This window comes from Falco peregrinus, chromosome 1 (assembly GCF_023634155.1).
Source record: "Falco peregrinus isolate bFalPer1 chromosome 1, bFalPer1.pri, whole genome shotgun sequence".
NCBI lineage: Eukaryota > Metazoa > Chordata > Aves > Falconiformes > Falconidae > Falco > Falco peregrinus.
This window is the reverse complement of record NC_073721.1, coordinates 22746730-22759086: the sequence shown is the minus strand read 5'-3', so window position 1 is coordinate 22759086 and position 12357 is coordinate 22746730. Positions and strand designations below refer to the sequence as shown.

Genomic DNA, 12357 nt, shown 5'->3' with positions numbered 1-12357 from the left:
TTCAATGCACGTTTTAATACTATGCAATGGAGAGGAGTCAGAGTCAGAGCAAAACCATCTGAGATGGAGCTGGAGCAGAAAAGGCACTGCAGCCCCAGGCTCACACAGCCTGACTTGCCTGTGGCTGGTGAGAAGAGGTGGTTGCATGTCTTCCTCCAGGATGGGGTAGTGGCCATGCAGTGAGCCAGGAGGGAGCCGTGCACCCCAGGGGTGTAGCTCCTGACTCGAGGCAGAAATCGCGCAAAGGTGAGAATGAAAGTGCTGCTCATCTCCTGATTCACCCAGCGCAGCAGGGCAGTCAAAAGCTGTTGGCAATGCTTAGGAAATCAGATGAACACTGGCCTCTGATACTCTTGTGAGTAGAACAATCAGTTCAAGCAACCACTGACAAAGAGAACTGTGAGCATAAACATTTTTACACACACAGAGAGCCCAACGATGATGTCTCCTCAAGCATAAATAAGAAATAGCTGTAGAACTTCGTGGAGTGTGGTAAAACCTTTGTGAAACCCAATGTGAGTCCCTGTTTGCAGGCTGTGCCTCGATGATTCATGGAGATTTCTTGGTACCTTAATGAGACGGGTCCTCTGTGGGATGCAGCCGTTTATTCTGACCCTTAAATGATCACAGGGATCAAGTCTTGAGTACAAACCTTTTCTGGAAATGCTTTCTGCAAGGAAGTGCTTAGTGTTGCTAGAATTGTGGACATTAACACTTCTAGATACTTAAATGAAAGTTTGGTACTTCAGTAAAGTATCTGTAGTTGCTTAGGGCATGTAGATGTCAGACAAAGACTTCTGAATAAATTCTAGCACAAATATTTTTCTAAAAAGGGGGGCAACTTTCAGTGTGTGCAACTTAAAATTTATCTTTAAAAAACACCAGTCTGTTGTCCAGGCATGTAAAACAGAGATTTAAAATCCATGGTTCGTGCTTATTGTTATAAATACCTGAAACATTCAAATAATAATTTTTAATAAGCAGGGGAATTAATTTGATTACATAAAGAGACAGTGCACTTGTTCTCAATGCATTCATCATAAAATAATGGTAACGCACTGGTTATTTTCATATCAGGGGTAACGGAATACGTGTTTATTTCTAATCCGATTTCAAATATAAATGAATTGTTTTGAAGGTTGGATAAATCAGCCCAACAGACCAAGGCAATTATGGTAGGTGAGTGGTGCATTACTGGCAAGGAGAGATAAGAAACACTATGGGGTCCAAAAGGGCGATGCAAGGGAGCACGTGGAATTGCAAACACTTGGAGCTGGCAAGTGTTTTGCCACCGTTAAACCCAGGAAGTTAAGAAATGGCATCAAGCAGCTTCAAAATGAAGCTGCAGAGATGAGCTGCTATCAATTAAAATAACTTGAGGGGAAAACAAGTCTCTTGCTGTTCATACCTTCCTTGAGTATTTTGCCTTCTACCTCTTGCAACCACAGAACCATGACTAAAAATACCAGCACGCTGCAGAAGGCAACAGAGGTTGGAGAAAGAAAAAGTAACTGCGTGGTAACAGCTTATGAATTTACCTGTGTTTGTGTAGTGTTTTAAAAGTATACCATGAAGAACTGCAGGCTAGCTCACAAAACAAACATCACTTCTGATCAGTGCAAGTTTTTACCAGCATAATGCTGAATACTGATGCAAGAATTGCTATTCCAAAATGTGCCCCTAGAAGCTGTTGCAAGTCCAACACAAAGACAAATGAAGAGATGATCTCACACGGAAAAGGTTAGTGTCAGTGGCTTTGTAAGGGTCTTGCCTCTGAAAAGTGAGGTTCAGGAAAATTCTAGTAGCCTGTGCATGTTGATCGTTCAATGGTGAATGACATTGCAGAGCTCTGTCAGCATTAGGATGTTGTCCCTGTTGTGTGTTTTCGTCCTCGGGCAGTAACCCCACACTGTTTGGTGCGTGGGCTGGATGACAGATGAGCTGCCAAGCTCTCCCACCCCTTCACCATGACACTGAGATATCATACAGCAGGAGGAGGAATGTATGTTGAATAATGAAGATAAAAGGGTCACTGAGCATGGGCTGTTCTGAGTGGTTAAACTCTGGTTGATGAGAAGTGCAAAGAAGCTGGCCTGGCTATCCCAGCCATCTCTCTGTGAAAATCAGATCCAACATGTGGCTTCCACCTTCCTTCAAACATTTCAGCTTTCCCCAGTCTCACAGATATGTGCGTGAGAGCACGAATGAATCTGTTTTTCCAACTACGTCAACTGAATTGATGTTTTCTACAAACTTCACGTCCATTATATCCTGTATCTCAGGGCTGCAAGACTAGATCTGCTTCCTTACATTTAGTTTAATTGGTCCCTGGGTTCATTTGCCAGTAGCTTAAGGCTGAAAGCAAACGAAAACTGCATTTCCAGGGCTCTCGTCGTCTAAATGCTACTTTTGCTCTACATAGTCAGTGCCCTGGGACTGCTGAGAAAAGAAGAGGCATAGTCAATGTCTCATTGTAGTAGCTGCAAAATAGCACTACGTATTTATGCTGGCAGTTTTCAGAATAAGTTGCTGCTTAACATGAGCCTAAAGAAAATTCTTAAGGTAGCTGAATAATTCTGAAGCTGCTTCTGCCTTGATCCAGCCCATGGGAAAATATGTCTAAGCTCTATTTATGTCTGACCTTGCTGGGCAGTCCAGCCCTTTCTGGCAGGTGGGAAGAAATCAACCAGTCACTTGAGGTGTGCATGGACAGGCGGGATCGGGATCAGGGATGGTGGTTCCCACGCCTGATCTGCCTGGAGATCTGCTGGTATTTGCAGCTCCTATCTAGGGGTGCACAGAAAATGTTTTTACTCTTTCCTGGAGAAATCCCAGCCCCAAAGATTTAATTTGGGCTGAGGATATGAGAAGGAAGCCTGTAGCATCCCTTCCTACCCTGTAGGGGCTCCTGAGCAGCTGAACCAGCCCTGAAGCAAAGGGATGCAGAGACCCACTGCCACTGCATGCAACCATCTGATGGGGTGAGCTGTTGAAAATCCAACTTTCCATGCGATCACGGGGGAAAAGTCCTGGCTTAGGAAGACATCTGTCAGCTGAAGTGTCAGATGCTTTTTGAAGGGCAGAGGATCTGTGGTTTCTATAGACACATAGGCAGGGCTAGTGTGAACAGAGTCTTGTTAGCGGGGCAAAGAAGTCAGAGGAACTGTTTTGGTTGCTCTAATGGAAGGAAAAAGCTTTGAAGGGCTTGTTGAATGTGTATTCAGCTTTTGGATATTAAGAATAATCTGTTGTGCAATTTTTATGTAAAACTTATGTTCCTCCCATAAAGATGGCTGATATTCTTCTACTGTTTCAGCTGCGCAGCCCATCCGGCAGGAACCACAGGTACAGGCATTCCTCCAGCCTGGAAAAACAATGAGGGGAGGGTTATCTCTTACCTTGTCAGTGCGATAGGTCCTTCATGCCATCTATTTTTTTCTGGGAAAAAGGCCCATGAAGGAGAACAGTAAACCTGAATCTTAAAACTGAGTCTGGCACATGTGTCTGTGCACATGAGGGGAGAAGGGCTTGAAACCACCATGTTACATGGATAATACACCCATAATGTCTCATCGTTTTGCCCTCATGACACAAACATCAATTTTTGTGTTATGATGCCCCTAATGTGATATTAAAAAGCTAAGCATATTACCAATTGCAGTACAGCACACATTTATTTTTCTCTTCTGCAGTGAGCATTTGTTTGTACTGTTAATTCATCTTGGGGTATTTTTTTTTCTCTTCTTGTGCACTATTACTCCAAGTGATCCTTGTCCTGGGAGGATTTTGTAGGGCAGGCTGGAGGGGTTCCGTGCTTGGCTACTTCTCAATGTTTCTTGCTGCTAATGGAAAGAATCTACCTACTAAAGGAAAATCGAGATAATCCAGTTGAGATGTTGATGACTTCCAGCACTCAGGAATCAATGGGGTTTAAAAGACAGCACTCACTGCAAGAATGCCCAGTGCTGGGTATCTCCATCCCTTTGGTGGGGAGGAACAAATGGGTTTCAGGTCTCATTTTTAGAGGCTCTGAAAAGGACAAAAATAAGGAGGAATGCCCAATGTAACAAGAAAATAGGGCTTATTTTCAGAGAGAAATGGGGCTGAAGCACTCCACAAATACTGCCAGTTCCTGCTCCTTGTTCTTAGTGAGGCTGCTTTGGCACAGTAGTTCCAGCCTCATCCCTGTCCTTGGGGACTGAATTATTTTCCAGCTGCCCCATGCAAATCTGTAGGGCATCATGGCCCCAGAAGGAGCTACCAGAGGCACTCTGGGGCAAAAGGCAAAAAGAACGGCTAAATGTGCCCTAGGGAGGAGTTAAATGGGCTCATGTTTCAGTAGGTGGCACTCCTTCCTCTGCCTCAGGTACTGGCATGCATTTCATGTGCATGGTGGAATAGCAGGTAGCATCTCACAGATGAGATGAGGTGACTCTCAGGGGTGAACTGCAACTTGAGTTGGTTATAGCATGCTTTTGCAAGAGTTCAGCTCATGTACATGCTGTTTTCCTTCTAGATCCCTGTATTTTTAGTCTTTCCTTCGTCATATCATAAAGGTGTTGCTGTGAGTATATATGTAGGGAACACATTCTGCTTTGCAAGTGGCTGTGTCCCAGCAGCAGGTAGAGTCCCATAGGTCACGCACCTTCCCAAATCTACACAAAGCCACAGTCAGCAGAGAAATACATGGCAAAATCCAAGCGGTTCAACTTTCTACCACAGGATGATCTCCCGTAGGTATTTTGGGAAAAGAGTAACAAGTGGATTTGAGTGGATTAGGCAGAGGGAACAAAAAAATCCTTCCAGGAGGAAGAAAATGTTTATGTATGTACTCAGTGATGCATCTCCAGCTTCTCCATCCCTGCTATCCTGGCTGGCTGTAGCAGGGTGACATTTACTTGTCAGTGATCCCACTTGCTACCTGAGCTTTGACTGGCGAGCCCAGGGAGATGTCTGCAGAATAGAGAACTTTCAAATATGTTTTTAGCTTGGAAGATGGCAGCTGAGTGGGTGCATTTGGTGACAGATGATCCTTGAAAGGTTTAGAAGCAAAGCTATTAAAACCTCAGAGCTGTGCAGAAAGGAAATATTGTGAGTACCTCAGAGCCTGTTCGAACAAACATCCCTGTTTCATGTGATTCCCATCGGCAAGCCCTGGCACACAGTGTTTTGGGGCAGAGAGGACACTGTCTGCAGATGCTCTTTTTTTGCTTCCTGCTTACTTGACATCCAGACACAGAATCCCAGTGGCCAGATCAGAAAAAGGCTTTGGGGCAACCATAGCCAAAGGCTCCCTTAACAAAATGCAAGCAGCTTTGCCCTGTCCTCCTGAAACCAAGCCAGTTGGTGCATTCCTGCCATTCTTCTCCCTAAAGCTGTTTCTTTCCATTCACTGGATCGGGAAGACAAAGCAGCTGCTCTCGAGTCTTGAGATTTTTTTATTGGGAACTTTAAGTTGAAGGGAATGGGATCAGAGGTTTTATTTTTATTGGAGTGGGGCAGTACCCTGCGATCCCTGAGATTACACACCAGTCAGTAACAGGAAAGCCTGAAGTATGAACCACAGAGAGAAGATCTGCACTCTCCCAATGATTTCTTTGGGAGAGCAGTAAGCAGCCAAAAATAGGCAACTACCCGCTGCCTTCCTGCGGCAGAACTTGGCTGTCAGGTTGTGAAGCCCTTTAGGCTGCTTTGGCCTCATGCTTAAATCATGCTTGGACTTGACAGCTGCTGGTTATAGTCCCAAATCAAAAACTGAGCCATGAAAATCTCTCTTTAGACCTCATAGGTCCTATGAAAATCTGCTTCCCACCTGTAAATAAGTTATTTTCTTTAGATATACTCAGCTAAATTCCTTGCCAGTTTTATTTCCCAGAATTTCTCATGGTTTCTTCTGGATCCTTTCAGGTCTAGGTACTGTTGTCTCAGTTTCAAGCTGTGTACCTCTACTAGAAACCAGGTAATGTGACTTCACCACTTGCCATTGAGAAATTATGCACAAATTTCCTCTCAAGGCTGTTACTCTTTAGAAGCCTGGCGGGCTTCAGTTAATTGTATCACCATCTTCCTTGCCCAGAAGTTGGTATCACTTCTCTAGGGACGAAAGCAATAAAACTTTAAGTATGTCAGCTAAATGCTATTAAAATATTTTATTTATTATTGATTTCTAGTTTGTAGGCAGCAGGAATGCATCTATTTAATGCCAGTCTTCTTTAAAATGGAAATGTTCAGAAGATATTTGGTACTTTTGTTCCTAGTGAGTTATACAAGATTGAAATGGAGGGAATATGTAGTAAAAAATGCTGTCTGAACTTAAAGCATGTTGGTAACCCATGAAAACAACCAGGGTACTTTGCTTTTGTGCCTGGCACATATGTATCAAGGGGAAGGAAAACTGAAGCGTTTTGCATAACCCATTTTTTTTTTAACATGCATCTCAAAAATACATTGAAGAACCTGCAAAGCCTCATGTTTATGCACAAAGGCCAGGCCCTTTCAAACAAGTGATGAGCAGGGAGCAGTTGTAATTTCTCATCCGTTCTTTTTTTTATATATATAATTGATTTTAGAAAGACCATCTGCAGGTTGAAAGCTGGAACTTTGGATTCAGCCAAGCACTAGTATGTAACAATTAAAAAAAACCACCAAACCCACAAACAAAAAACAACTGAAAAAGCTCAATCTCATAAACAGTCTCTGTCTGGATGCTTCATTTCCAGCTAATGCCGGAATGGGAGGTCTGGACACACTGCTAACAGCAGCTACAAACGCAGAGGTACCACCCACCTCCAAAAATGTATCCATGGCTGCATCCTACCTCTCTCCTCCCAAAATCAAACTCCCAAAGAGGGAACTGAAGCAGCTGCTTCTGCTGCCCTGAAAACATGAGCATGAAACTGTGCCCGTGCCCCAGCGCTGTGGAAGCTTGTGCAGGGCACCTGGGCCTAACTAGTCGTGGGTTTTTTTTTACCCCTGACTCCTCCAGACTGTGCAGTCTTATTGGGAAAGCCCCAAACCAGCTATTTTCTTGCCTACAAATCCCTCTTTCTGCCCTGGAGGGCCAAGCCCAGGAGCTGGGTGTCACGGCATACATTGCTGTCCTTTCTACGCTTGGCAAGCACAGGGAAGACAAAGGAAAACAGCCATTTGGCATTGAGGGCTCAGCCGATACGGCTCATTTAGTTTATTTTTGGGTTTTTTGAGCTGCAGACCTGTAGACTGTATCACACAGGTACCGGCGTGTGTAGCTGTTTGTTGGCATGCAGAAAATCCTAGTGCATGAGCCGTTGTGCTCACACCCTGGGAAAATCCTATTGTGTTTGGTATTGCAGAAACTAGCTTATGCATTCTCGTGGGTATTGGGGCTACACAGAAAGTCTATTTCCCATTTTTAATTGAGGGTTTTTTTTAGTGCTCTGAAACCCATATGCCCTACCTCCAGGCTTTTCCAGTGCAGAGCTACTTGACTGACACTCATGTTAAAATCTGGGTTTTTGGAGCCCAAACGTTGCTGAGACTGAGGAGGGGCCGTGCCAGGCACTGGCTTTACCTTCAGTCAGAGAAGACAACAAAAATCGGCGCTTTTTTTTACAAGAAAAAAACTAAACGGGAGATAAACGGGGAAAGTTGCATAGGAGGAAAGTAGCACCCTTGATGGGAGCGGAGGATGGGAAGGGAGAGGACCAGGGGACACCCTGAAAGCGGGACGGGGAGGGCAGGTTTGTGCAGCCATCTCCCAGGGTTCGGACCTGTTTGATGGCCTCCTCCTCCCTCCTCGCTCCCGCCGCCCCGGAGGGAGCCGCCGGCCGCCCCCTCCCTGCATCCCCCGCCGGGCGACCCCGCGGGCCGGCGGCGGGGGGCGTGGGCGGCGCGGGGAGCCGGCGGGGCCGGGAAGGAGGTAGCGGGGAGTGCATGTGCATCCTCGCAAGCGCCCCTGCCTCCCTCCCTGCCGCCTTCCCTCCTTCCCTCCCCCTCCGCGTGTGTGTGTGTCTCCCGCTCCCTCTCCAGCCTCGCCTGACGCAGGCGGATTGAAATCGCCCCTAACAACCCGGCTCCGGAGCGCGGTGCCGGCGGCGGGGGTCCGGCTGCGGCGGGGCCCCGGCGGGCAGCGGGGCCGCGCCGGGCCGGGCCGGAGGGGGCGGCGGAGGCGAAGTTGGCCCAAGTGCGGGGAGGCGGCGGGCGGCCCGGGTGGGAAAGTTGCCGGGAGAGGCGAGGGGCGAGCGAGGCGCCAGGACCATGGGCACTTTGCGGGATTTACAGTACGCGCTGCAGGAGAAGATCGAGGAGCTGCGGCAGCGGGATGCGCTCATCGACGAGCTGGAGCTGGAGTTGGACCAGAAGGACGAACTGATCCAGAAGCTGCAGAACGAGCTGGACAAGTACCGCTCCGTGATCCGGCCCGCCACCCAGCAGGCGCAGCAGCAGAGTGCCGGCACCTTGCAGGGAGAGCAGAGGACCAAGCGGCAGGCGATCTCGGCCGAGCCCACCGCCTTTGACATCCAGGATCTCAGCCACGTCACCCTCCCCTTCTACCCCAAGAGCCCACAGTAAGCAGGGGGTTCACCCCGGGTATCCACCGCCCGCGGGGAGCGGAACGTTCAGTGCCTCGCCTCTCCCCTCGCCTCGCCCCCTTCTCCCTTCGCTGCTGTGGGGCAGCCGGCGGACGCCGCTCCCCCTGCATCCCCCGTCCTCGCTGCTGCCGCCCGCCGGGGGGAGCCGGGGGAGGCGCGGAGCGGAGCCCCGAAGCGCGGCTGCCCCGGGTGCCGCCCGCCCCCGTAGCCTCCCGGGTGGCCTCGCGGTCCGCGGGGTGGGAAAGTTGCGAGCTGCGGGCTCGGGGGGGAACGTGCGCCAGGAGTGAGCCCCCCGGTATGGGGAGAGCCGCTCCCCCGGCCCGGCCGCGCCCCCAGCCCGCCGGGGGGGCACGGGGGCGAGCCCAGGCAGGGGCGGGCGGTCACCGGGGGAGTTTCTGCCACCGGCGGGTTGAGCCGGAGCGCACCGCGGTCTCGGGGGTTTACTGCAGCGGGAGGGGACGGGAGGAACTCGGGGGTCTCTCCCCTCCGGGGAGGAGCGGCGTCCTGCAGGGAGCGACTCGCAGCGGGGCGGGCGGGGAACTTAGGTGCCCGGCGGGGTGCGGTGCCCGGGTCTCCAGCAGCCTCCTCGCCGCCCTGCCTGGCCTCCTTCGCCCGCTGGGTGCTGGTGTGTTGCGGGGGAGGAAGGCTGTGGCAGGGACTCGTTGCAGCATCCTGGTGTGGAGCAGCGTGTGCGGGGGGCGGCGGGAAAGTTGTGGGGAACCTTGGCTCCCAGCTCCCTGCACGCCTGGGAGATGCGCTGCCCTGGTTTCACACTTGCGGGAGACGAGGTAAATCATAGCGAATTAATGGAGAAAATGAAGACCTCCCAGGAACGGGATCACCTCCCCCCGCTCAGTATCTTTTCCTAGCCAATAAATCGCAATGCATTTGGTTCAGCACTCCTTAAAGGGGGGGTGGGGAAGAGGAAAAACCGAGATTATTTGCTGCTGAAGCGCCTGGCTTCATGTGCAAGCACAGCGGAGAGGGCTGCCGGGGGCTCGCCTCCCCCTGCCCGCTGCTGCCGTGCCGTGCCATCCGCTGGCAGCAGCCGGGGCTCGACCTCCCCGTCGCCGCTGCCGGTCGGTGGCCAAATCCGCCTCTCCCTTGAGGTCGGCATCTTCCTTGATGAATTAAACGGGGCGCTGGGGTCGTGGAGGATCATTTGAGGCATTCTGATAGTTGAGGTTGTTCTTGTTTTGGGTGGGCTTTGGGATGCAGGCCCCCCCAGCCGCTCGTTAAGGCATATGGCGGATGGGGCCCTCGGCCTCTCAACGCTGTATTGCTCCAGCGAGGCCCCTCCGGAGCCCCAGGCGGGACATCACCAGCTCCACCTGGGTGCGGGCTCGCTCCCGGGCCGAGGCGATGGCGGGGCGGGCGGCGCAGGTGCTGCAGGCGGGGCGGGGCAGGGCAGCTGCGCGGGACGATGCCCAGGTGCTCCCCATTGCCCCAGCGGGGGATGCTGGGGCAGGGGTTGCACTGCCTGTCTGCCTGCTGCTGCTGGGACTCGGTCCTTTCCCCCGGTAGGTTACGGGTCGGGGGTCCTGCCCGCGCCGCCTCGGCCCTTCCCGCTGTCATGGCGGGGCCCCACCGTATCCTGGCAACCGCCGCGCCGGGGCCGCCCGCCCAGGGAGGGCGGCCACCATGGGCCGGCCCTGCCGCCGCCCCGGGACCCTCCGGTGGGCCCGGCCGCCGTGTGGCAGGGCGGCGGCTGCCGGCTGTCCGTCCTGCCCGCCCACTCCCCCCCCATTCCTGCCGCCGTTTCTCCACAGATATTTTGCCCTTTTAAGGCGAACGGCCGCGGCTCCGGATTCAGAAGGGCGGCTGTGGTGGAGCGAAAAAACCCAACAACCGACACCAGCCCCCCAAAGCGAACAAAATCCGCCCGTTGGGCGGGGGCCGGGCCCTGTCAGGCGAGGGACGCCTTCCCCCGCGATCGGGTGGCGGCTGAGGTGTGGGCGGGCAGGTGGGTCTGTGCAGGCCCTGGTGTAGCTGGTAAACCTTTGAGGTGGGATAAGGCAGCCCAGAGGCATTAATTTCCTTGGTTAAGCTGTAGGACAGCATATTGTATCCAAAAACGCTTATTTTTCTGTCAGGGACGTGTGCTTTTGCCCCTTGGCGCCCTCAAAGCGTGAACCGAGCTTTCCGGAGCTTGGGGAAGCGCTTCAGGTTTCAGCAGAACAAGCCTGGAGCCTCTGCCGTGTACGGTGAAATATGTAGGATGCCTGACAAAGCCTTGAATTAATGTTTTCCACTTGAATTTTAATTGCTTGTTGCGTAAATGCCTTGCTGTAGCGTCATGTGGAGTGTAATGCACGGCACCCACCTGAGGGAGTATTTCATATTGACCTTCTGTGGTCAATGCTCTAATACTATTTATAATATTTAAGTCAGCTTGCAGCTTCAGACCTTATCGCTGAGGTGGAAGAGATGTTAATGGCTTCAGGAGTACACGTTACTCTGGGAAGCGTTCACTGTTCTGCTTCAGCTGTCATGTTGAGTTGGCGGGAAGCCCTCAAAGCCTGACACCCAGGGACGGGCACCTGCTGAGGTGGTGTGATGTCTTCTGGATTTAGATGGTCATCTCAGGTGCTTACCTAAATATGTAGCTGCACTGATGAGCACTTCTAATCTGAGCATCCCAATGGAAAGGTGGATACGGGTACATAAAAGAAAACGTGAGCTGTACGTTTTGCTTACCTGTGGTTCTCGTGATTAAAATACAATCCATATGACCTGCTCTGCTCATGGTAGATATACCCGGGAGACTGAGTGAGAAAGTGCGAGCAGTCTAGTTTATTTGGGATCATTCTAAATTTTGATATTTTTTCTTATACTTTTCTACATATGACCACAAACATGGCTTACATAGTGCTCATAAGTGGTTGAGGAAGATTGTTGTCTTGATTAAATGAATGTGACATGATCTTGAATGAAGTTCTGATGTTCAAGATAATTATTTGTGGTGGTACTGGGGGTTAAGGTGGAGAGGACCTGAAAGCAGAGCAGGAACTACCAAACCATGCAGACAAGGGTTGACTTTTTTTGTCCCGTTCATGCCAAACCTCAGTGACTCTTGGAGTAGTGGCATCCAACCTTTGGTTTTGACAAGCCATCAAAGTATCAGCCTGTTTTCCAGCATTATAGAACAGTAGGAGCACCAAGAAGACACACAGGAAATCTGCAGTTGCTTGGTAGCCTGTGTTTATTTTTGCCAAAAAAAAAAAAAAAAAAAAAAAAAAGTGGTGCTGGGTCTGCTCTCCTGATGAGCACGTAAGGCAGCTGGAGATTGGTAGGAGCAGAAGTAGTAGAAAGTCAGTTAGATGTGAGGAGGGGTGATCACCAAGGCTGTGGTAGACTTGGGATACCTGTGGGTCTGACTCTGTGGTGAAGCATCTATGTAAGCTACTGTGATGTCACGTAGAAGATTCTGGGTTATAAAAATAAACTCTGAATTCCTTTCAAGTGTGGAAGTAAATTGTCTCATTCAGAAAAATGCCTTAAATTTCCTGCAAGGTCTTCCTTTGCACACAAAGGCCACCATTTTAGATGCCTATAGTTTGTTTGTTTTTTTTTTTTTAAAGTAAACACAAACCTGTCTTTTTTTAAGAGGATTAAGAGTTTTAGTTGCTGTTGCAGGGTTGGGCTTATTTTGCCTCTAAAGTTTTTTAAATATGTGAAATGTGACTTTGTGGGTTCACATAAGGGGTTTATAGATAAAATCCATAGAGGGATGCATCCTGCCATTTTCTTCCAAGTTACGAGACCAGTGAGAGAAGTCAGGCATTGG

At 50.2% G+C, this 12357-nt stretch overlaps 1 protein-coding gene across 2 annotated transcripts in view; it reads left to right on the top strand.

Moving 5' to 3' along the window:
• The window catches only part of PRKG1 (protein kinase cGMP-dependent 1), a 508740-nt gene that overhangs the window by 27887 nt on the left and 468496 nt on the right, over positions 1 to 12357 (top strand). Inside the window, exon 1 of one of the 2 annotated variants that reach the window (XM_005235115.4) lies at positions 7920 to 8546. The exons of the other annotated variant lie outside the window; for it this stretch is intronic. Within the exon in view, the coding sequence (XP_005235172.1) occupies positions 8236 to 8546 (311 nt within the window). The 5' untranslated portion in view covers positions 7920 to 8235. Of the gene's footprint in view, positions 1 to 7919; positions 8547 to 12357 lie in introns of those variants that run through there. 2 annotated transcript variants of the gene reach the window in all.